The 27,036-nt window shown below is 39.6% G+C and overlaps 1 protein-coding gene across 5 annotated transcripts in view; it reads right to left on the bottom strand.

The window, feature by feature from the left end:
• Positions 1-1,284: 1,284 nt before the first annotated feature.
• LOC136864086 (protein zyg-11 homolog B) overlaps positions 1,285-27,036 on the bottom strand; it is a 417,362-nt gene continuing 391,610 nt past the window's right edge. For all 5 annotated transcript variants that reach the window (XM_067140642.2, XM_067140641.2, XM_067140640.2 and 2 more), the window contains one exon: positions 1,285-2,271. In XM_067140642.2, the coding sequence (XP_066996743.2) occupies positions 2,129-2,271 (143 nt within the window). In that variant the 3' untranslated portion in view covers positions 1,285-2,128. The remainder of the gene's footprint in view (positions 2,272-27,036) is intronic.

Here is a 27,036-nt window from a genome sequence, read left to right as displayed (position 1 = left end):
ACCAACACCGTTAGCAACAAATTACCATCAAAATTATGATCACCATTACCCAAGTCACTGTAAATGTTCTTCAAAATTAAAGAAATACTCTCAACACAGAACCGCACTTTGCAGCTTTCCGCCAAATTTAGTTGTCACAGTGTTAAATTCACAAATTTCAAGTTGCTCGGAGGAAAGGAAACAGTCTATAATAGTGAGTCGATATTAAATCCCACTAAGAGGAAGAGGAAAGAATACATTATGCCTGTGTAAAAAAAGAAAAGTTTGACTTAGTTCAAAATCCATTTGATAGATGGTAGCATAATGCAGAGGGTGCATGTTGTGCATAAGTACATCACTCCACACCTACCAATGTTGGAGCATGCTGCACCCAGCACCACACTCTATGCAGTTTGGTTAAATAAATTTTGCTACTTTTTCCTTTTTTATTTTTATATATATATTTTTTACTATTGGTGTTATTACACCGACTCAAGACAGGTCTTAAGGAGATTATGGGAGAGGGTTCACGCTGGATTGGAAGGAAGCAACCATGGCTTTAATAAAGCTACAGTCCCAGTATTTGCCTGGTAAGAAATAAGAAAACTATGGAAAATCATCTTCAAGACATTGAGATTTAAACCCACCATTTCCTGAATTTTGCTTCTTTAAAAATCCACACAATGGCTTGGGTGTGTCAATGGAATAACCTTTTATACCATCAAATTTACTCAAACAGCAAGAATTTATAGATTATTTTCAAGATAAAGTTTTCCTTACAGAACTGTGAAATTTAGTACTCTTTTCTGTCACTAAAGTTTGAAACAAGTATCTTAACAGGACGCCAAACAGCTTGAGTAGGTGAAGTGATCACTAACAAAGAAAATGGGTTAAATATTCAAGACATATCCCAAGAAATGACCAATATTATGAGACATAGGAGGGCTTTTGCAAGTATAATTCACCATGACACACAGAGCCCACTAAGAACCTTGGCCTATCACAATAATTACTGCCCATCTGGATGGCCTGCAAATGGAATGTCACAGTCAACATGACGACTTCAGCCATATTGCTTGGCTCTCCTAACCAAATTCACTGTCAACTACTCAACTCACCTCACAAGCAAAGTGTATGCAGCTCCAGTCCTTAGACCAGGACTGAAATCCTTGAGCATGCCTGGAATCAAGCTTGTGGCCAATTATTCTACCCCTACAACAAGGAGCTGCCTTTGTTTGTGAGAGCAAATGTTCATAATTTAATTACACTTATGTATTAAAAAATACACACGGTAGTCATGGCAGTTTAAATCTCCTCAAATACCTTACACAGCTCATAGAATTTTCAGGTTAACTGAAGGGATTATCAATCTATCTATCCACAACAGCACATATTAAGCAAAATAAGTGACAATCTTACTACTTAGCATGAACATTTGAAATATATTTTCAATATAAGGTAAAAGAATTTACCTGAGATGTATTACAGATGTAAGATGTAAAGCCTTAGACAAAATTTGAACTGACAGGTATAAATCACAGTTTTTGTATTCAAATGTAAAACTGGAAACAGTTTCCGTAGCTGCAATAACACACTATTCCAGAGCTAGTACCCCCTTCACTCTTAGTAGCAGTCGATGCACAATTACCAATAACGAAGGGAGACTAAGTCACACTTACTTAATACTGCACTGCTCTACAAATGAACTGATTAGCATTAGTGAACTACTCTCTCTCTCTCTCACACACACACACACACGCACGCACACACGTATAAGCATACATAAGCCAGTGCAAAAGGATAGTTCACAAGTTTCAATAACATGATTATCAAAAACAGTTACAAAATATAGGAAATTGAATTAAATAAATCAATAAAATTAAAGTAGAACAACAAAGAAGCAGTTATCTAGAAATAATCTCTAAGCAATGACAATATAATTCGTATAAAATTATAATGTTCAATACAAGTTCTATGTTTATAACTGCAACTCAATTTATACACACTGTACACAAGGTATAATTCATTGATGTCAACAATAACAATAATATTAAATATTTTAAGAGGAAGTTCCCAGATCAGTCAAAAGTTTCATTGTAAATAAAATTGTCTAACTTAAATATCTTACAGTTAAAGCACTCATCATACGTCAAAAAGTACTATTGAACCGAACCACTTCTAGGATTGACTCGCAGATTTTCCGTACATTTCCATTAACAGCTGGATTCTCCCATAGATGACGCAGTATGTGATTACCACCTTCTTCAACCAACATTGGGCAGTAGCGTTTAGCTGAAAACAGAAACATCAAATTGGAGAAGTATCCATAAAACTACTACAATAACGTATTTCACTACCAGTTCAGAAGAAACATAAGACAATGACATGAACCTCATCAATATGACAACACGAAAACATTACGAAAGATGCAAATGATGTGCATATCCAAGTAACTGAACTTCAAATATAGAGCATCAATTAGCACGTTGGATGCCACGTGCCGCCATATGGCGGCACAAAAATCAGAGTTGGCGTGACACCATTCTTGAAATCAGAGTTGGCATGATGCCATATGGCGGCACAGCAGTTTCAGGCGATGCGTCTTAGTAAATTAGCTGTGACATTTATGCCGTAAAATTGGTACTACTTGAAGAGCGAACGTCAGGGTCTATTTCAGCTACGTATTTCTACTGTGTGCCACCATATGGCACCACAGTATTCTTCCGAAGTCAGTGACTGGCCAGTGGTCATTGTCACAAGTGAAAGACCGCCAGGCATTGTTTATTCCTCGTTTACATACAAATTATCACTCAGTTTGTATAGTTGTGCAAAAATTTAAAAAAATGAAAGATATTGGTAATAATCTTGGTAGAAATGGTAAGCGACTTGCAAAGAAGAGAATCAGTGAAGTAGTGAAGTGGATATTTGTGAATTACTGATGGATTCTGATGGAGAGGAAGATGTATGTGTTGATGGCAGTGAATATAACGCTAGTGATGATGAGTGCAGTGACACTTGACAGCATAACGGATGTATCGAGTGATGCAGAAGACGATGGCGATACTGATAGCGATATTATAGGTGGGGACGGTGCTGGTGCAAATGGTGTAGACAGTCATGTGAACAATGATCCCTGGGGTCCTTGTGTAGAGGCACAAGCCAAGGAGCATCTAAATCTTCAAATTGATACTTCTACAGCCACACCGAGTTTTACCGACTGTTCCTAACAGACGAAGTTCTTGATTAGATGGTACTACAAACTAATCTCAATGCAAATCAAACTGGAAAGTTGCACAAGATCCAGCCACTGCTAGATATAATGCATATGAACTTCAAGAGTGTCAAAACTCCAGGTGAAAACCTCGTAATTCATGAATCAATGATTCCGTGGAGGGATCGTTTATCATTCTGGCAATTTATGCCTGGTAAGGCACATAGGTAGGGTGTTAAAACAATTTAAGCTGTGCGATGACACGAGTTACACCTATAAAACTAAAGTATTCGCTGGTAAAGGTACCTTGAATGCTCAGAATACACTGAGCATGGCTAATTAAGTTGTAATGCAACTTATGGACCCATATCTGGACAGTGGTCGCTTTTCTGCACCAACAATTATTACTCATCAACTGAGTTAGCTGAGGTGCTGCTGGATTGTAAGACACATTTTATTGGCACGCTTAGGAAAAATCGAAAAGGTTTACCAAAGCATGTTGTAAATGCAAAGCTTAAGAAGGGAGAACTCATTGCAATGAAGAATGAAAATGGTTTGACAGTGATGAAGTGGAGAGATCAGAGGGACGTGCTGATTATGACAACCAAAAGTTCTAATGATGTAATTCCTAAGGGGAAAAAAGAACAGGAAATACGAAGATGTGGTTAAACCAAAAATGGTAATAACGTATAATAAAATAAGAGGAGGAACAGATATCGCAGACACACTTTCTTCGTATCACACTGCAATGAGGAAAACCATCCGATGGTACCACAAAGTTGCAGATGACATTCTTTTTGGTACTGCCGTTGTAAATGCACTGCTTCTGTACAATAAGACGCGGGCTATAGGACATCGAGAAATATCTCTTGCGGAGTTTCGAAGGAAGACGGTCAGCACTCTGTGTTGTCTAACTAACGATCCTGTTAGACGTAGTCCGAAGAGAGAGAACCACTATCTTGGGGAACCCAACAAGACGGAAGGGCAGGAAAGTACCAGGTAAGTATTATCAAGTTCAACATTACTGCACTTCTGAGGATTTTAATATTATAAAATCAGACACGCCAACTTTCAAAAGTGAAAAATCAGGAGAAATTTCGCAGCGAATAGCGACGTATTACGACACATCACTGATGGCAGAACATGTACAAATTCATTATAATTCAATACATTAACAGTTCTATTTGCCCATATATATATATATTCCATCATTTACATGTGAATACCAAATACTGGACATACCTGAACTGTAGGAACATGTGACTTCTCATCCTTCAACATGGTGATCACATTACGACTAATTGTTGTTCAACAAACCAGTAGCTGACTTAGCCTTCTTCAGAAACTCGGAACTAAATTTTTGCTCAAAGCACTTGCCTTGCTGAACTGATTTCAAGGTTAAAAGTTTCTCCCAAGTTTGTACAGACAGCAAGGATCTGAACTGTGTTTTTGTCTTTGTGACTCTGCTAAAAATCCTTTCAAATTCTGCATTGCTATGTGGAATTGATAAAATAGCAAACATCACCTTAGAGAGTCTGTCATATTTAAGTACACCATCAGCTGATTTCATCTGACCTACCAATACCCATTGAACAACAATTCTTCCTTTTGCCACGTCTGTTTCTTCGAGCTGAAAGGTACAGAACTGGGAGTGCAGAATATCAGTTTCTTCATCCAAATGTTCCGTTTCACTAGTCAAAATGTTCGGACACTTGTTTATGAAAAATCTACAGCTAGAAAATGATGCCTTACTTATAGAAGAAATATTTTCCACTTCTGCATTAATTAAAACACCTTTGAATGGAAATTTGTGTACCATGTAGTCACACGATGAAGAGAAACACCTAACAGACTTAAAGAATATGCACTTTTCCTCAGACTTCAAGGTGTTCACTAAAACAAACGCAGAGTTCCCTATCATCAGATCACAATCGTCCTTTTAATTTGCTGGAGTATGATAATCTACATCAAGGAGAGAGGAGGATCTTTTAATAATGCCTGGTTTCACAAAACTTGCCATCACATTCTTCAATAGTTCCTCCAAAACTGACCTCAATAAGTGGATGTGCGGCATACTTGACTGAAGAGCTACGTTTGGATTCTCAAAGATATCCATAAAACTTGAGAGAAAAAGGCAAAAAGATGTATGTAAATTTGATGAAAGGAACATGTAAAGTCATTCTTCACGTGGCAATGCATGGCTCTTAGTGTCATAAGTAGTTTCATTTTTTTAGTGAAACTGATGACTGGGTTTTCCTTTTAACTGAAGAGTGAGGTGAAATGTTATGACAATCCTTGTCGTTTTCAGACAAACAAGACACATCTGCACTTAAAGTGTGCTTAGGAATTTTGTAAGTCTTCAAAGTTCCCATCTGAGAATCCTTACTCACAATTTCGCTCCTGAATAATGTAACCAAAGGGTTCCACTGAAGCAAAATCCTATCTATACACCTTCTTAGTGATAACCATTGAGTAGGCACACGTTTCAGAATTTTCCTGATCTCCGTGTTGTGTAAAGTCTGAAATTCTCTGAACTTTTCTTTCCTCTTTGCACTACTTCCCAGATAATAAAATATATCAATTATACTTTCATCTACATTTACGGGCAAGCATGCCTTACCCTTCTCGGCAGCAAGATTAATTAGGTGACAAGAGCAGCCTACGATGATTTATATGGGAGTGTACTTGAAGCATCTTGAATTCTTAAATTTCCTAATTATTAGTTAACACAACAACTCTGTCAGTCTTTCTTTACCTTTCTCTGCCTCTGTGGTATTTTTCTCTGCGAACAGCATATGTCTCGGAAGGGAGCAAATTGTAAAACACTCCTGTTTCATTGGCATTAAAAATATCTTTAGCATCATATCCTTCAGAATTCGAGGTAACGTATTCCTTTTCCAGTACACAACTGTATCGTCAATAACTTCCACAATCTCGCCGCACGTTTTGGAACGAAAGGTTGTGCCGTGTTTTAAGACAATTAAACCAGCCATTAGAAGCATGGAAATCGACAATACACACCTGAAGTGCGACTTCTCGAGCTTTTTGTTTAAATGTGTTCCCATCGATTGGAGTGTTCTCACTCCCTTTTCCTTCGAACCATTTCATTAAAATGTTTTAAAGTTCCTCGTACGGTGAAGAACGAATATTCCTCTGTATTTGTGCCCCAGAGCCGCACTCCACTTCCGCGGTCAGAATTGCTTCCTTCTGTTTCATGATGCCAAACAACGTACAGGGTGCCAAGTCATATATTTTTTCCATCTGTGACAAAGGTACTGGCTATCTCTCTCAATGATGTTGATCTTTTGTTGAAGAGTCAGCTTCTTACGTTTAGCAGCCATAATGAACGTAGTCCGCTGTAACTCGCACTCGCAGTAAAACTCTTATCACAGATACAAATGTGCCCTCCGCGTGATTCCTAAGCAGCGACTGGTGCCGTGAGATGGAAATGCCAAGCCGGTGCAACAGCGCTACGGCTATAGGTTAAGGCAGCAGACCTCACTGGAGACATAATCATTGCACTATCGTTAGTGAAGATTCTCCTTTTTCAGATAACGACAGGACATAGGATATTTAATTTCATTATGGGATTATTTATACATTTTAAAAATAATAATTATTGATTGCCATTATTATGGATGCTGTAAAATATGACACTATAGAAATGTTGCAGGGTCGATGTACTCCTTTAGCGATGTATGGAACCATGATAAATTGGCGCGGCCTCTGGAAATCACTGTTACCGGTACTGGCAAGCAGCAGTCTGTCATGCTAGATGCTGTTTGTTAGTTACGTCTAGGGCTCAGAAGACTTTTTTGTAGAGCTTTAATAGCTCTACATTTCGTACGCTTACACTTGGGGTCTATCGATGACAGTTCAAGCAGCGTAAGCCGTGGAAGGCACAACTTCCTACTTATTCCATAATTTTTTCTAGAATACATTTTCATTTTGTTCAATATCCATAGCCTTTTCAGTTTCTAATTGCTTCTGAAATATACCTTTCACTGAAAATCACGTCAAATTTGTAAGAGACCTTCCGCCTAAATGTTTGTATTTCATGAAGTTACTTGTGTCTCGCGGCAAGTACGCGTACGTCAGTCATGCCTCTAGGCCGTACAGCTAGCCTCGCCGGAAATCGCACTTCGCTCCCGTACAGCCGCCATTCCAGTACTCCCACAGTTCAATGGACATACAATCTCACTCCCAGTTTCCCACATACCCATTCCATAGTCTCATTGAAATCACCAGTCACCCTCCAGTCACTATCTCTCCTACACAGTATCCCACTGATAACAGTCTCTGCTTCCTTAAACTACTTCTATGTTGCCGTAACCAAATCCCAACTATTTTACTATGTTACCCTCTTCCTACCCTTCTATTTTCCTCAACATCTGCCTTAACCTAATTCCTGGGTAACACTCTATCCTGGTTCCCTTTCCTTCAAACACATTCCCCACATGCCCTGTCCCCTCTTCTTTTTTTTCTTTTATTGCCAGGTTGAAGCACTAGTTCATCTTTATAATCCATTATTCGACTAAAATTTACTCAGTATATCACTAAAAACTCGCAAACTCATAACGGTAACTAAGCACAATAAATCAACAAAATCTCTTAAAATCTCCACTGTGAACCTCAATATTGTCATTATCTTGAGCCTTACTCTACAGTTATCTGTTGTAATATCTCAATATTTATCAGACTGTAGTATTACAGTTTGAATCTACTTCAACCACGAAGAGCTATAATTATATGCTTTCTCATTATTTAAATACTGGTCTTCTGAGGCCGAACACCATTAAATAACATTTTTTAGAAAAGTGTTATACAATAGAACCCCGTTTTAACATGCATACTTTTAACCCTCGAACCGGTAGCTGACGATAGATCGGCAGGTGTGCGCCTATCTCAACCGCCGCTGACAATAGATCGGCAGGTCTACTTTACCAGTAAATACAGGTAGAAGAAGTTCAGAATATTTATGAAGGTCGCAATTCATACAGCTTTGAAACAAGTGTTGATTTTGTTGCGACTTGCTTTCATTGTTTACTGTGTGTTATGCACACACGGTGGTTACATTTTCGGATTTAAATGATGAAGATAATTTAATATTAGACCTGAAATGGTGAAGTATAGTGGGAAGGCAGGGATGAAATGGCTTCATAGAGTAGTAAGATTAGCATGGAGTGTTGGTAAGGTACCTTCAGATTGGACAAAGGCAGTAATTGCACCTATCTATAAGCAAGGGAACAGGAAGGATTGCAACAACTATCGAGGTATCTCATTGATTAGTATACCAGACAAAGTATTCACTGGCATCTTGGAAGGGAGGGTGCGATCAGTCGTTGAGAGGAAGGTGGATGAAAACCAGTGTGGTTTCAGACCACAGAGAGGCTGTCAGGATCAGATTTTCAGTATGCGCTAGATATTTGAAAAATGCTACGAGAGGAATAGGCAGTTGTGTTTATGTTTCATAGATCTAGAGAGAGCATATGACAAGGTACCAAGGGAAAAGATGTTTGCTATACTGGGGGACTATGGAATTAAAGGTATCTTATTAAAATCAATCAAAGGCATTTATGTTGACAATTCGGCTTTGATGAGAATTGATGGTAGAATGAGTTCTTGGTTCAGAGTACTTACAGGGGTTAGACAAGGATGCAATCTTTCACCTTTGCTGTTCGTAGTTTACATGGATCATCTGCTGAAAGATATAAAATGGCAGGGAGGGATTCAGTTAGGTGGAAATGCAGTAAGCAGTCTGGCCTATGCCGACGACTTGGTCTTAATGGCAGATTGTGCCGAAAGTCTGCAGTCTATCATCTTGGAACTTGAAAGGAGGCGAAATGATTATGGTATGAAAATTAGCCTCTTGAAGACTAAATTGATGTCAGTAGGTAAGAAATTCAACAGAACTGAATGTCAGATTGGTGATACAAAGCTAGAACAGGTCGATAATTTCAAGTATTTAGGTTGTGTGTTCTCCCAGGATGGTAATATAGTAAGTGAGATTGAATCAAGGTGTCGTAAATCTAATGCAGTGAGCTCGAAGTTGCGATCAACAGTATTCTGTAAGAAGAAAGTCAGCTTCCAGACGAAACTATCTTTACATCGGTCTGTTTTCAGAACAACTTTGCTTTACGGGGGCGAAAGCTGGGTGGACTCGGGATATCTTATTCACAAGTTAGAAGTAACAGACATGAAAGTAGCAAGAACAATTGCTGGTACAAACAGGTGGGAACAATGGCAGGAGGGTACTTGGAATGAGGAGATAAAGGCTAATTTAGGAATGAACTCGATGGATGAAGCTGTACGCATAAACCGGCTTTGGTGGTGGGGTCATGTGAGGCGAATGGAGGAGGATAGGTTACCTAGGAGAATAATGGACTCTGTTATGGAGTGTAAGAGAAGTAGAGGTAGACCAAGGCGACGATGGTTAGACTCAGTTTCTAATGATTAAAGATAAGAGGCATAGAACTAAATGGGGCCACAACACTAGTTGCAAATCGAGGACTGTGGCGACGTTTAGTAAATTCACAGAGGCTTGCAGACTGAATGCTGAAAGGCATAACAATCTATAATGATAATGTATGACAATGTAGATATTTTAATAGAATTAAATGCATCTGTAAATTCTAGGCCTACTGCAGCATAATGGATAAGTGTTGTGCCATCTGAGGTAGGTTATGAACACCCACTGGTTAGAACTCTATCAAGTAACGTACTTTTTATTTAATAATTCCTAAAGTATTAACACTATTCACTTAAAATTTGCATGCCTATCATCAGAATTAATTTTTCTACAAAATGTATATTTTGAAAAGTTTCAGGAAAACTGATTAGTCATTTATATTTGATGTGTAAGTAAAAAATATTTTTGATATTTTTGAGGGGGCATTTAAAGGGGTGGAAAATTTAAAAAATATATTACATTGAGCATAAATAGAAACCACTTTTCAAATAGTCCAGTTCATGCTGAATGTTTCGGTGTATTATATGTGCATATTCTGTGAATAATACATCTGTCAGAGTGACATACATCAGGTACTGCAAATGTTGGGTCCACACCCACCGGTTAGAGCTATTTCAACTACCGGTTCGAGGGTTAAGGAATTCCCGCTTTTAATGAAGACTTATGTAAGGCCCGGCCAAATCGCCATAAGCACGTTATTTAAACCCCCTTCTAACGAACCCCGACATAAGGAAAGGTCCGCTTTTAAAGAATATATTTCAGAAAAATTACGATCACACATCCCGTTGTAACAAAAATTTACGATAAGTTACTTTTTCTAAACTTGTTTTAAATGTTAATTAACTTCTGTTTTCACGTAATCTCAGTCTGAAGTTAAAGCGTTAAATGAAAGCGCTCCTTTAGCGATGTATGGAACCATGATAAATTGGCGCGGCCTCTGAAAATCACTGTTACTGGCAAGCGGCAGTCTCGTGATTTATGAGTTTCATGTACGTATTGACAGATTACACATATACAGATATGAAAGGATTTCCACCTCATCAATACTGTTTATTGTAAAAAAAAAAAAAAAAAATAAATAACAGTACCGGTTTCGACCTATCTGGTCATCATCAGCTGAACATAGTCTGTACCTTTACATATATGTTAGGCAATAATTGACATTACTCTGTCAAAAGGGAGATGCCGTGAGGAAACAACATATCAGAATGTGTCCAAATTGGGCATACTAAATGTAAAATTGAATATGTGTTATCATTTGGTACGTGGGTATAACACACGAGTCAAATAAAGAGATACGCAATACATGCATATTCAAACCTATGAAGTGTTTTACACATGTTTTAATGTATTTTAATGTGTTCAGTGTATTTTAATGCGTTTATCATATTTGTACATACAACTTAGATTTAAGCATTAGAATAAGTTGCATAGTCAAATCCCAAGTCTTAAAGAAGACAGTTTTAAGCCACTAAGCCTGGCAGGTAGTTGTATGTAAGGATAATGTCCAGATAGAGAAGGTGACTAATAATGGCAAATTACTGAAATTTACCTATGATGATTAACGGCATTTATAAAATGATACAAAAGTTGAAAGCTAGAAAGGCAGCTGGAGAGCATTACAACATCTATGAGGAAGAGGAGATTGAACTTCTACGGTCATGTCATGAGAATGGACAATCAGAGGCTCACCTCCAGAATCTTCCACACCATCTCTAGAGGGAAAGCGACTAATGCCAAGTGGGCAAGACTCGTCAGAAAAGACCTTCAAGAATTGGACATTGCTCCCAGTGAAATTTATGACAGGAATAGGTACAGAACGTTGATCAGAACATCAAACTCTCTCCAGTCACTAACAGAAAAAACAGTACGTCTGGGAGGAGGTGTGAAATGGACTCAGGAGCGAAAAGACATTCACAGTGCAAGAATGAAGGAGTACTGGTCAAAGAAGAAAGCTGCTAGAGATAAGAACCACGTGGTCCATAGCAGGCCCAAACGGAACTAAAAAAAAAAAAAAAAAAGGCTATGGGTTGGGATATAGTGCCATATCTGAAATACTTATTTGATTTCTGTTTGCATTCAGGAGCTATACCAAATGAATGGCGAGTTGCAATAGTAACCCCAGTGTACGAGGGAAAGTGTGATGAACATAAAGCGTACAATTACTGGCCAGTCAGCTTGACATGTGTAGTTTGTAAGCTATGAGAAAAATTTTTCCTGACCGTATTAGACACATTTGCAAAATTGCTAACTGGTTTGACAGAAGGCAGTTTGGGTTTACAAAAGGTTACTTCAGTGACACTCAACTTGTAGGATTCCAGCATGATATAGCAGATATTTCAGATTCAGGAAGTAAAATGGACTGAGTTGCTGTTGACCTATCCAAGGCCTCTGATAGGGTAGATCATGGGAGATCACTGATAAAAATGAGGGCTATTGTACTAGACAAAAAAAAAAAAAAAAAGTGTGGTTGAATGGATGGCTACAATTCTAGAAAACAGAACTCAAAGGAATTAGAGTAGGCAAAGTGTTATCTGACCCTGTAATAATTAAGAAGGGGGTCCCACTGGGCAGTATTATTGGATCTTTGTTTTCTTAGACAAAAAACTGGAATCACACATAAGGTTGTCTGTGGATGATGTTATACTGTATAGAGTAGTAAATGAGTTGTAGTAATGTGACAGACTGCAGGGCCCTGTTTCATAAAACATCTTTCACTAATATTATTAGCTAATAATATTAGTAATTAGTTTATGAGTAAAAATTATTAGTGGGCCGATGACCTTCGATGTTAAGACAACAAGCAAGCAAAAATTATTAGTAGATATTCCTAACAATATTAGTAAATTGTTTCATAGACAACATGACTAGTAAAAGTTACTCATACTATTAGGATTATTTTCATTAGTGTATTTTGACTCATAATCCACATTATTAGTGAAACCAAAGTGAGTGGTATTTTAATATTTTGGCATAAAATTGTTAAGATCAGTGACTCTGATTCAAATAGTGATGAGGAACGAGTGTAGGTATTCACTGTTCAATAAATGTTAGGCCAAAAACAGCCTGTAGTGGTATGCAACAAACATATGAATACAATGAGAGATTTGGGTTAAATTATAGAACTGCCAGGACCCTGCCAGGAATCGAACCCGGGACCAAAGGCCAGCATGCTAACCATTTAGCCGGACATTGATGGGGTAATAATACCTCATGGGGAACACTGTAAGTACCTAGGTGTTAATATAAGAAATGATCTTCATAGGGGTAATCATATTAATCAGGTTGTTAAGAAAGGTTATTTGTTCTGGGTGATTTCTGACAAATGAACAGGATTATGAAGATGTAGCAAACTTTGGGCTTGGAAGACTTGGGAGTAAGGAGAGGAGGTGCTTAACTAAGTGGTATGTTCTGAGCTGTCAGTGGAGGTATGGCATGGAATGACATTAGTAGATGAATAAGCTTGAACAAAGCTTTTAAAAGTAAGAAAGATCATAATAAGAAGATAAAGATGGAATGCAAGAGGATAAATTGGGGCTAACATTCATTTAACAGACGAGGAGTAAGGCATTGGAATAATTTATCAATGGAAGTGTTAATTTTCTAAGTTCTTTGAAAACGTTTAAGAAAAAGCTAAGGAAACAATTTGAGGGGATTCTGCCACCTGGGAGATAGCCCTAAATACAGATCATTGATGACAGATTGAATCTGATTTTAAGAAAAATAGTGTATTACAAAAAAAGTAAGTGGGCACAGATCAGTACAGTGTGTGTTCACCCCATCTGCAATACATTGCTGAATCCTACCCAATATGAAGTCAATAAGGCCCTGAATCACATCCTGCACAATTGCAGCCCATGCCTGATGCTCCATCAGGGGCAATTTGTCCACAGTCCACGGTGGCTGAGGGGAATTGTGCAAGCATCTACCCATCATGTCTCACAATGTTTAATAAAGCTTAGGTCCAGGGTCGTGGCGGGCTACCGTAAAAGCGTAATGCTTTGGGAAGCTTCCATGGAGATGCCTGTAGTGTGAGGGCAGGCATTGTCTTGCTGAAACATCTCATTTGCAACAGTCACCATCAGAGCGACGACTGAATTGACAACGCAGTCCACATACTGTTGAGTCATACTGCCCTCAACAATCACTAATGGTGATTTCACATGAAAGTCAATAGCTCCCCAGACTGTAATGCCTGGGGTTGACCCCATGTGTCTCTTGACAATAATATTGGCATGCCTTTCTCCCCAGTACACCATCGGACACAACTATAACAATCATTGCGGCCAAGACAAAAGCATGATTCATCATTGAAGATGACTATTTGTTGGTCCAATGTCACCTTACCTATTCCCGAAACCACAACAGATTCACACGTGGATGTTGTGGTGCCTGTGGAACACTTGCAGTAGGGACATGGGATCGTAAGTCAGCTGCACATAAACAACTACCAATTATTTATTGCATAGTGCGTTGTGCCATAGTAGCACGAATTTCCGCTGCTGTCTCCTGTGGGTATACCGGGACATCTGAATGACACAGCAATTCTTCTGTACTGTTTTCAGTTGGACTGGTCCTGTCCAAGGTCTCCGAGCATGTGTCCTTCATTCAAACTACTACTGCCATACAGGTAGAACTGCAATTGCATTTCGGCCAACACGTGCAGCTACAGCCAGCACAGATAACCCACTCTCAAATAGACCAGTCACAATCTGGACCCTCTCAACAGGTGACAATTGTTCACACCGTGCTCCTACTTGTTGATGAGACATGTTTCACAAGCAAACACTTCACATCACCATACCTCACAAACTACATATCAACAAAGCTCTATAGGGCTCTGACTACTGGAAATGGCTCGTCCTTGCCAATCAGGTGGAGGCGGCCGTATGAGCAATGCGGTTGGCCTGAAACCGGTATCATTCACGTACCTAACTGGCATCATTCAACATTTCCAATATCAAAACAAATGACTCATTTATTCATGGTGCTGCAATTTTCATTCTTCCTATTCTTCAGAGCTACTTGCATGTGGAGAGTAATATCTGCTCTCAGTGGGGTTGATCGGGCTCACTTAAGAACAAGCTATTAAGGTATTAACACAATGTTTCCACCAGCTTGTATCATAGTCCTTTCACTATTTCTGATTTTATGTACAACAGAATCCTTTCTCAAGCCCTCTAGTATTACTATAGCATAAAACTGAATCGATGATGCCTTTAGTCTAAAGGGGTCATCGGCCCCTAATTATAGTACTTATTGCTAAAAAAGTAGAACCATGGTATTTGTCATAGTCTGGTACTAATCAAAAGTAGCGTAGACTCGCGGTATTCCACACAGTATGGCACTACTCACAGGTAATGAAATTCGCACACGTAATACAGACCAATGGTGTTTCACACATTGCGGCGCCATTTACAGGCACCGCAAACCTATGGTGTACATCACATGAATGTACTAACCACAGGGACTCTCGCTATCCCGTGGTGTTCCTCATATAGTGGGTACTAATCACAGGGAAGCCAGAACCATGGTGCTGCTCATATAGTGGTACTAGTCACAAAGTTTCGTGGTTCTAATTCAATCATTTCTTGGTCACCCCTTTTAGTAACATCTTACGACAGGCAGGGGATACTGTGGGCATATTCTTCGTCTGCGTCCCCCACCCACAGGGGTTGTGTGTTTGATCCGCGAGAGGTATTTTATTTCCCTCAAGTCCGCCAGCAAGCCGGTTAAGACCTCCCTATCCGCCACCTGGGACGCGCCACACGAGTATCATGTCTCCCCCTGTTACGCCAGCGTAGTAGGTTTGTGGGAGTGGTAAATGTGGGGAAGATATAGAAGCTAACAGGAATGGGAGTGTACGCTGGACTTCTGTGCTAGTATGGGTTTAGCAGTTATGAATACAGTCTTCAAGCATAAGGCTATTCACCGCTACACATGGGATGCTAGGGGTATCAGATCCATAACAGACTATACCTTAACCGACTTCGAATTCAGGAAGTCTGTTAGGAATGTATGGGTTTTTTGGTGATGTTTCGATGATAGAGATCACTATCTCATCTGTAGTGAACTAAGTATCTCTAGGCCTAGGGTACAGAAAGTGAAATCTCTCTGCAAATGAATAAGGGTAGAAAACCTTCAGGACGAGGAAATTAGACAGAAGTACATGGATATGATTAGTGAGAAGTTTCAAACAGTGGACAGTAAGCAGGTTCAGTATATTGAAAGAGAATGATAGGCATACAGGGATGCTGCAGTAGAAACAGCAAGGGAATGCCTACGAATGACTGTGTGTAAAGACGGGTAAAAGCAAACATCTTGGTGGAAGGATGAAGTGAGAGCAGCTTGTAAACATAAAAAGAAGGTTTATCACAAATGGTTCAAAACAAGGGCTGATGCAGAGAGGGAAATGTACGTAGATGAAAGAAACAGAGCGAAACAAATAGTTCTTGAATCCAAAAAGCTATTTGCTTTACGTTGCACCGACACAGATAGGTCTTATGGCGACGACGGGACAGGAAAGGCCTAGGAATGGGAAAGAAGCGGCCGTGGCCTTAATTAAGGTACAGCACCAGTATTTGCCTGGTATGAAATGGGAAACCACGGAAAACCATCTTTAGGGCTATCGACAGTGGGATTCGAACTCACTATATCCCAGATGCGAGCTGACAGCTGCGCGCCCCTAACCGCACGGCTAGGTCAAGCAGCAGGGAAACCTTTCTGGACCGTAAGAAAGAATCTTAGGAAGGGAGAGAAAAAGGAAATGAACAGTATTTTGAGTAATTCAGGTGAACTCATAATAGATCCCAGGGAATCACCGGACAGGTGGAGGGAATATTTTGAAAATCTTCTCAATACAAAAGGAAATCTTCCTGGTTGTGTCGCAAACAACCAACCTCGTGGGGAGAAAGAAAATGATGTTGGTGAAATTATGCATGAGGAAGTGGAAAGGATGGTAAATAAACTCAATTTTCATAAGGCAGCAGAAATAGATGAAATTAGACCTGAAATTGTGAAGTATAGTAGGAAGGCAGGGATGAAATGTCTTCATAGAGTAGTAAAAGTAGCATGGAGCGAGGGAACAGGAAGGATTGCAACAATTATTGAGGTATCTCACTGTTTAGTATACCAGGCAATGTATTCACTGGCATCTTGGAAGGGAGGGTGCAATCAGTCATTGAGAGGAAGTTGGATGAAAACCGGTGTGGTTTCAGACCACAGAGGGGTGTTAGGATCAGATTTTCAGTATGCGCTGGATATTTGAAAAATGCTACGAGAGGAATAGGCAGTTGTGTTTATGTTTCATAGATCTAGAGAGAGCATATGACAAGGTACCAAGGGAAAAGATGTTCGCTATACTGGGGGACTATGGAATTAAAGGTATCTTATTAAAATCAATCAAAGGCATTTATGTTGACAATTCGGCTTTGGTGAGAATTGATTGTAGAATGAGTTCTTGGTTCAGAGTACTTACAGGGGTTAGACAGGGCTGTAATCTTTCACCTTTGCTGTTTGTAGTTTACATAGATCATCTGCTGAAAGGTATAAAGTGACAGGAGGGATTCAGTTAGGTGGAAATGTAGTAAGCAGTCTGGCCTGTTCTGACGACTTGGCCTTAATGGCAGATTGTGCCGAAACCCTGCAGTGTAATATCTTGGAACTTGAAAATAGGTGAAATGAGTACGGTATGAAAATGAGTATCTCGAAGACTAAATGGATGTCAGTAGGTAACAAATTCAACAGAATTGAATGTCAGATTGGTGATACAAAGCTAGAATAGGTAGAAAACTTGAAATATTTAGGTTGTGTGTTCTCCCAGGATGGTAATATAGTAAGTGAGATTGAATCAAGGCGTAGTACAGCTAATGCAGTGAGCTCGCAGTTGCAATCAACAGGATTCTGTAAGAAGGAAGTCAGCTCCCGGATGAAACTATCCTTACATCGATCTGTTTTCAGACCAACTTTGCTTTACGGGAGCGAAAGCTGGGTGGACTCAGGATATCTTATTCACAAGTTAGAAGCAACAGACATGAAAGTTGCGAGAATGATTGCAGTTACAAACATGTGGGAACAATGGCGGGAGGGAACGCGTAACGAGGAGGTAACGGCTAAGTTAGGAATGAACTCGATGGATGAAGCTGTATGCATAAATCAGCTTCGGTGGTGGGGTCATGCGAGATGAATGGAGGAGGATAGGTTATCTAGGAGAATAATGGACTCTGTTATGGAGGGTAGGAGGACTAGAGGGAGACCAAAACGACGATGGTTAGACTCGGTTTCTAATGATTTAAAGAAAAGAGGTATAAAACTAAATGAGGCCACAGCACTAGTTGTAAATAGAGGACTGTGGCGGCGTTTAGTAAATTCACAGAGGCTTGCAGACCGAATGCTGAAAAGGACAAATATTTTAAGTTCTCTATGGGAATCAACATCTAAATCATCTGATGGCCAGGCAGGCATCAATTTTCGGAAATGAGACATAGCTCTCATAGTGCACTGGCACTGCTGGTGGCTTCAAGTAGCCTATGCAGTGGCCTCCACGGTATGCACTAGCCTTGCGTCTTGGGAGGTGTGCTAAGTCCCAACTGACGAGCCCAACTTAGCACACGAGGGCGAAATGCAGGCAACCAAGAATGAGTTAGCTGGAAAATTTATAATGTCCAATAATGGACCATTATATTGGTACTATAATGATAATGCATGTATAGTCCGCGCACCTTTTAGCGATATTTCTTTGTACGGGGTGAGGAGTAAGGAGGGATCTCTCCCGGTTCCGGTAATACTGCCAACTAAATGGAAATGAAATCTGAATTGAATGGACAATATGATCGATCGATACGAATTTTCTAAACCTTTATTGTCTTAGGGCAACAACTGTGTCATACACATATTATATATATAACATTTCTCGATGTGAATCTTGTTCCTAGCATGAATTCTATCGTTTGGCTTTGCTGTGTAAACAACAACAGTACTAGTACGTAAAGTGTATGCCAGATGTCGCACAGCGTTGCATAAGCAATTCATAGTTTGTGTTCCAAAGGTTGCCAATACGAATCTCAAAGATTCCCGATATCAACCGATTCAGCACTAGCGTGTCCATGTAACGCTAAAAGGTGGGTGGTAGATGGGGAAAGGGGACCCGCCACATACACGGAAGCGCCTCCATCTCCACATGTGTACATAAACTCTACTCAATATTTACATATACGTAGACAATTTAAATTTACATATTTACACTCCAAATACTGTACTATTAGAATAATAATTATCATCTTGATTTATTCTATACATATTAGAGTAAGAAGACCCAGCCATTTATACTCGCACTCACACCCCTGTATACACGCTCATTCACAACCACTCCCGCGTGTGCACGCATACACATTCACTCACCTTCAACTGTACTTGCACCCATCTTTCTCACAATTCTAATTTATACAAGTTATATACCGGTACATTACATGTGGGTATCTATTTATATATACATTTTGTTTACTGCACATAGAGAGTGAGGAAGAAGTAATTTTACCTCAGATGATAGAAGATTCCAGGTACAAGCAGACCTTGCGTAAAAGCCATTTAAATATGAGGTTGTTCTGGTGAAGGGAGGGACAAGAGTAACTCCTTGGCCTCTCTTAACAGAGTGGTAATTTAGCTGCAGGTTGTGGAAAGGAGAGAGGTGTGTGTTGTCTGTCAGGGATTTCCTAAGGAAGGTTATGTCTGTTTGTGTACATAACAAGTTCACTGGTGGCAATGACCTGGCTGTGTTTAAAGGGATGTGTTTGTTAATTAAACATTTTGCTCGTTGCTGGATACCCTCTAGTTTCCTCATATTTTCCTCTGTCGTTGGACGCCAGGAAGGAAGGCCATATAGTAGTATGGGCCGCAACAGGGAAATATAAGCTGTTCGTAGGGCTTTACTTCTTCCTCCCGAGAGACATCTATGGACAAAACTTAGTACTCTGTATGCCTTACACCTCACATCCTCCACAAGTTTATTCCATTTCAGATTGTCCGTAATGTGAATACCGAGCAGTTTGATGGAGTTAGAAGTCAGAAGTTGGATTTCACATAGAGTAGGTTGGTTCTGGAGTGGTTGTCTAGCTCTGGTTAGTCATATATTTACACTTCTTAATATTTACCTCACATCACAGCAAAATACTATCCAGATCCGATTGGAATTGTACAATATCATCACTGTTTTTCATGGCTCTGTAAACGACTGTGTCGTCGGCATACTGCGCCATGGTTGAATTTACACAATCCGGTAAGACGAGAGCATAAATCATGTACAGGAGTAGCCCTATCACACTGCCTTGAATTACTCCAGGAGTAATTGTGGTTTGGTCTGATTTGGCTCCTCCGTACACAACACACTGCATTCGACACACCAGAAATGAACTCAGCCATGCCAGCAGTTTACCCTGAATGCCGTAGTTGTTAAGTTTTAACAGAAGTCTTTGATGTGACACCTGGTCAAAGGCTTTGCTCCAGTGCAGAGTCACACAGTCTATTTGTGAGGCATCAGTCTGCTCCACAGAGAACTGCCAGTCATCAATGACATTTGTTAAAAGTGTTGTGCAGGATTTTCCCAGAATGAAACTGTGCTGGTTTGAGTTCAATAGGTTTCTCTCCTTGAGAAAATCCAACATACATACAGACTTTATAAACTCACTTTTCCACGAAACACGTTATTTGGGGACAGAAATGTTCGGAATGTTACCTGGAGTGACCAAGACTTTTCTGACACATTCAGCTGTAAAGTTTAGAGTGAAAGGGGAAGATTTGGATTTTCTGTGAACAGTACTGCCTCAGTTTCTCAAAGTTCATAGCGTGCAGTACATGGAAGCATTCAAGTATCAATTTGAAAATGTTTAAAATTAAACCACACATGTCTGTTCATTTAAAATAAATAGTACCAAAGTTTGGTGACAGTGTTTTTTCTGCTGATGGAAGCATACTATATTGCAAGCTGTGCGAAACCAAAGTATCGACTGAAAGGCAGTTCACTGTGATGCAGCATATTTGTCACGAGAAGCACGTGCGAGCTCTTGAGCGTTTAGGAAAAGGCTAGGAAAGCAACAGATAGGGAATCTGCCACCTGGGCGACTGCCCTAAATGCAGATCAGTATTGATTGATTGATTGATTGATTGATCGATCAAAGAAAGCTGCAATTCACTACTTGCTATCTACTGTTGCTTTGGCATCCACCAAGTCTTCACAGTTTAGTAAGGAACTCTGTGACGTGTGTCAGCAAATATTTCACTATTTAAACTCTCTAATCTACATTTACGTGTATTTGGAAATATACACAAACCAAGAAATACCAGGTGAGTCGACTTTATGTAAAAATGATTAGGCACAGTGCTACAAAGAAACGTTAAATAAAATAAGGTGCGGTACTCATGCGAAGAAGCTGTGGGTTTCTATCGATGAGGCAACTGATGCTGTGGGGTGCTAAGTAGCCAGCATTTTCATTGGAACACTGGAACTGGACAGACCAAGCAAAATACTTTTAATGATGGCTGAAGTGTGAGAAAAGGCCAATTACTAGACAGTATCCAAATGGTTTGACAGTGCTATGTTTCTTCTGTGGCCCGATGGCATAAAACATTATAATGGTGTGGGTTACTGTAGTCACGTCCCAGTTCGTGAAACATGGGCAATGGCTGAGTGGCCTAGTAAGTGGTCCTGAGAGTCGGGATACCAGTTGTTATGGAATGGGAGTGGGCATCTCGGACATATTCTGAGTCGTGGCCCCCCTTGTGCTCAGGCGGCTAGGACTATACAATTCACCGGTGATCCATAACCCGTTAGAGGAGATCCTCACTTGGACTATGTGCAAGTAGGGTAGCATCCTGCTTCATGAATTTACCGACCTCAGAACATTTTAAGCAAGTCCCGGACCTATGGGAGTAACGGAGTTCCACTCCCATTTGACAGGCGGGGGACTCCTTGGAAACAACTTGGCGAATGAAATGGAATTCGATGGGAGCTATCAATATTAATGGGGCTTATGCAAGAAAGAAAGTAGAACTGGCTGAGTCAGCAAAGAGAATGCATCTGGATGTGCTAGGAGTAGGTGATATTGGGTAAGGGGAGATAACGAGAAAGAGAAGATTACAAGGTGTACTCGACGGGTATTAGAAAGGAAAGGGCAGAGTCTGGGGTAGGGCTCTTTATCAGGAATACCATTGCACGCAACATAGTTTCTGTTAGGCACGTAAATGAGTGAATGATGTGGGTAGATTTGTCAGCTGGAGGAATTAGGACTAGAATTGTCTCCGTGTATTCACCATGTGAGGGTGCAGATGAGGATGAAGTTGATAAGTTTTATGAAGCATTGAGTGACATCGTGGTGCTCCAAAATCAATGTCTCCCGCCAGTGGATAGGGTTGAGCGTGGGGTTAACGGCCTCACTTTGTAAAAAAAGCATTGTTCAGAAGACTTCTACGAGAAAAACGGACGGAAATCGAAGACGACAAAAGCTTAGGAAAAGGACACGAGTAAGGAAAGCGGATATAAACATGGCGACATGGAATGTAAAACCAATGTTGAAACCGGGAAAAATGCAAGAAATTGTAAATGAAACAAAAAGATTTGGATACGACTTGGTAGCGATTCAGGAAATAAGATGGAAAGGGCAAGGATGTATTGAAAAGAAAGATTATAAACCTCTATTACAGTGGGCCGGAAGAAAGAACAGGACAGTTCTGTATGGGATTTATAGTACATGGGAAATTGAAGAAGAGTGTAATAGGATTTGAACCCATCTCAGATAGAATATGTAAGCTTCGGATTAAGGGGAAGTTTAGGAGCATAACTGTTAAATCAGCACATGCACCAATTGAAGATGCGGATGAGGAAAGGAAGGAACAATTTTATGATGAGTTAGTACATACCGTTGAAGAGGGACCAAGATATGACATGATTATTATTTTAGGAGATTTTAATGCCAAAGTGGGGAAGGAAGAGTGTATGAGACCAATAGCCGGGAAATATACACTACATGAAGAATCAAATGAGAATGGTTTTTATTTGGGGCAGTTTGCAACTACGAGTGGTCTTATAATTAAAAGCACCTGCTTTGATCATAAGAAAATACATAAAGGAACGTGGAAGATGCCAGGAAGCACTGTGGTAAATCAAATAGATCATGTACTAGTGACGAGGCATGCAACATCCATTATTGATGTAAGGACATGCAGAGGGCCAAACTGTGATTCTAATCATTATTTACTAAAAGCAATAGTGAGACAAAAATTGGCAACAGGACAGAGGAGACAACCTACGGAAAGAAGGAAATGGAATTTGGAAAAACTACAACAACCAGAAGGGAAACAAGAATTCCAGTCAAAAATGAATAATACTTTACAGACGATTGGACAAGTATCTGGAATAGAGGAAAGGTGGGTAGAAGTTCAAAAGTGCATACAAAATGCGGCACAAGAAACACTGGGTATAGCTAAAAAGAAAAGAAATATTTGGTTCGATATGGAGTGTGAGGAAGCGATTGGAAAGAAGAATGCAGCAAGAGCAAAAATGTTACAAAGAGATACAAGGTCAAATAGGGAAAATTATGAGAAATGCAGATGTGAAGCTAATAACATCTGTAAAAAGAAGAAAAGAGAGATGATTAAGAAGAAACTAGAGAGTATAGAGACACAAAGGTTACAGAAGAGGACAAAAGAATTCTATAATGAAATTAAGTATTTCAGGAAGGGGTATAAGCCAAGATTGAATGGCTGTAAGAATAAAGAAGGTAAGCTATTACAGAATGAAGAGGAAACAAGTGAAAGATGGACCGAATACTTCCGAGAGCTCCTTAACAAGGAAAGAGAAGATGTGGAAGAAAGTGAAAGGCATATGGAGCAGAGTGGACCAGACCAATGGATAAATGCCCCCACATTGAAAGATGTAGAAAATGCTATTGCAAAATTAAATAACCATAAAGCAGCAGGAGAAGACGGAATAACAAGTGAACTGATTAAAAATAGTAGCAAAGAAATGCTACGAGAGATACATGAACTGATTATTAAGATTTGGGAGGAAGAACGGATACCTGATGAGTGGAATACAGGAATAATTTTCCCAATATATAAGAAGGGAAATAAATACGAATGCACTAATTATAGGGGAATCACATTACTGAATATCATCTATAAAGTATTTTCAAATATCCTATTACAATATCTGACTCCATATGCTGAAGAAAGACTGGATGAAGTACAGTGTGGCTTCAGGCGAAAATGGAGCACAGTAGATCAAATATTCGTGGTACGTCAAATGATGGAAAAATGCTATGAGCATAATACAGATCTACATATGTTGTTTGTAGATTTTAGACAAGCATTTGACAGTAAATACAAGGATAAGCTATATGAATATATGGAGACAATAGGAATACCACAGAAACTGATTAGGATGTTCAGGATCACTTTAGGAGAAATAAGGGCAAAGGTGATGGTGGATGGAAGAATTGGAAATGAGTTTGCTCTTAATACAGGAGTCAGACAAGGTGATGCACTCTCAGCTACTTTGTTAAATCTGGCAATTAACCAAGTCCTTGAAAAAATAATGGATACCGGAAATATTGTATATAAATCTAAACAAATTTGTGCATATGCAGATGATGTAGTGTTAATGGCCAGGAATGATAGATATTTGAAGGAAATGTTTCTTGAAATGGAGGAAGCAGGAAAACGGATGGGACTGGAGGTGAATGACAGTAAATCTAAGTATATGCATGTGACTGTTATAGAGGGCAGAAGAATTCAAGATAATACGACAATAAATGGCCATAATTTTGAGAATGTACGAAGTTTTGAGTATTTGGGAACCATGTTGACAAATAATAATAGAATAAGTTAGGAGATACATCGTAGAATAATAGCTGGAAACAGGGCCTATTATGCTAATCTTACATTATTTAAATCTTGTCTATTGTCTAAAACCTACAAAATTCAAAATATATAAGAATCTTATTAGACCTGTAGTGACATATGGCTCAGAGGCCTGGAACCTTTTAGTTGATGATGCAAATAAATTAAGAATATTTGGAAGAAAGATTATTAGACGAATATATGGCCTAATTCAAGACCAGAATGGTTGGAGGATAAGGACGAATGCTGAAATACAGAACATATTAGACCAGGAGGATATAGTTAGATTTATTAAGGCACAGAGACTGCGATGGCTTGGCCATGCGGAAAGAATGGAGGAAGATCGAATGCCAAGAAAAGTAGTTGAAAGACGGCGACCAGGAAGGCCCCGTAATAGATGGAGCAACGAAGTTGAAGCTGACTTGAGGGCAATGAACATCCGCCCATGAAGACCAGCCGCTCAGGATCGAAGTAGATGGCGGACTATCGTAGAAGAGGCCAAGGCTCACACAGGGCTGTAGCGCCGGGTAAGTAAGTTAGTAAGAGTGTCAACGTGGTCAGGGTCAACAGCAAGGATAGAATAGTGCTAATGGGCAATTTCAATGAGAGAGTTGGGAATAGAACTGAAGGATATGAAAGGGTGATTGGTAAATGTGGGGAAGATATGGAACCTAACGGGAATGGGAAGCGTTTGCTGGACTTCTGTGCTAGTATGGGTTTAGCAGTTACGAATTCATTCTTCAAGCATAAAGCTATTCACCGCTACACATGGGAGGCTAGAGGTACCAGATACATAATAGACTATATCTTAACTAACTTCGAATTCAGGAAATCTGTTAGGAATGAACGAGTTTTCTGGGGATTTTTTAATGATACAGACCACTATCTGATCTGTAGTGAACTAAGTATCTCTATGCCTAGGGTACAGAAAGTGAAATCTGTCTGCAAATGAATAAGGGTAGAAAATCTCCAGGATGAGGAAATTAGACAGAAATACATGGATATCATTAGTGAGAAATTTTGAACAGTGGACAGTAAGCAGGTTCAGGATATAAAAAGTGAATGGGTGGCATACAGGGATGCTGTAGTAGAAACTGCAAGGGAATGCCTAGGAACAACTGTGTGTAAAGATGGGAAAAGGCGAACATCTTGGTGGAATGATGAAGTGAGAGCAGCTTGTAAATGTAAAAAAGAAGGTTTATCAGAAATGGCTCTAAACAAGGGCCGAGGCAGACAGAGATTTGTACGTAGATGAAAGAAACAGAGCAAAACAAATAGTTGTTGAATCCAAAAAGAAGTCGTGGGAAGATTTTGGTAATAACCTGGAAGGGCTAGGTCAAGCAGCAGGGAAACCTTTCTGGACTGTAAGAAAGAATCTTAGGAAGGGAGGGAAAAAGGAAATGAACAGTGTTTTGAGTAATTCAGGTGAACTCATAATAGATCCCAGGGAATCACTGGAGAGGTGGAGGGAATATTTTGAACATCTTCTCAATGTAAAAGGAAATCATCCCGGTGGTGTTGCGAACAGCCAAGCTCATGGGGAGGAGGAAAATTATGTTGGTGAAATTACGCTTGAGGAAGTGGAAAGGATGGTAAATACACTCCATTGTCATAAAGCAGCAGGAATAGATGAAATTAGATCTGAAATGGTGAAGTATAGTGGGAAGGCAGGGGTGAAATGGCTTCATAAAGTAGTAAAAGTAGCATGGAGTGTTGGTAAGGTACCTTCAGATTGGACAAAAGCAGCAATTGCACCTATCTATAAGCAAGGGAACAGGAAGGATCGCAACAACTATCGAGGTATCTCATTGATTAGTATACCAGACAAAGTATTCACTAGCATCTTGGAAGGGAGGGTGCGATCAGTCGTTGAGAGGAAGTTGGATGAAAACCAGTGTGGTTTCAGACCACAGAGAGGCTGAGAGGATCAGATTTTCAGTATGCACCAGGTAATTGAAAAATGCTACGAGAGGAATAGGCAGTTGTGTTTATGTTTCGTAGATCTAGAGAAAGCATATGACAGGGTTCCGAGGGAAAAGATGTTCGTTATACTGGGCGACTATGGAATTAAAGGTAGATTATTAAAATCAATCAAAGGCATTTATGTTAACAATTGGGCTGCAGTGAGAATTGATGGTAGAATGAGTTCTTGGTTCAGGGTACTTACAGGGGTTAGACAAGGCTGCAATCTTTCACTTTTGCTGTTCGTAGTTTACATGGATCATCTGCTGAAAGATATAAAATGGCAGGGAGGGATTCAGTTAGGTGGAAATGTAGTAAGCAGTCTGGCCTATGCTGACGACTTGGTCTTAATGGCAGATTGTGCCGAAAGTCTGCAGTCTATCATCTTGGAACTTGAAAGGAGGTGAAATGATTATGGTATTAAAATTAGCCTCTTGAAGACTAAATTGATGTCAGTAGGTAAGAAATTCAACAGAATTGAATGTCAGATTGGTGATACAAAGCTAGAACAGGTCGATAATTTCAA

The sequence above is a fragment of the Anabrus simplex genome, chromosome 2 (assembly GCF_040414725.1).
Source record: "Anabrus simplex isolate iqAnaSimp1 chromosome 2, ASM4041472v1, whole genome shotgun sequence".
Classification (NCBI taxonomy): Eukaryota; Metazoa; Arthropoda; class Insecta; order Orthoptera; family Tettigoniidae; genus Anabrus; species Anabrus simplex.
The sequence above is the reverse complement of the archived record's forward strand: the minus strand, read 5'-3'. Positions and strand labels throughout refer to the sequence as shown.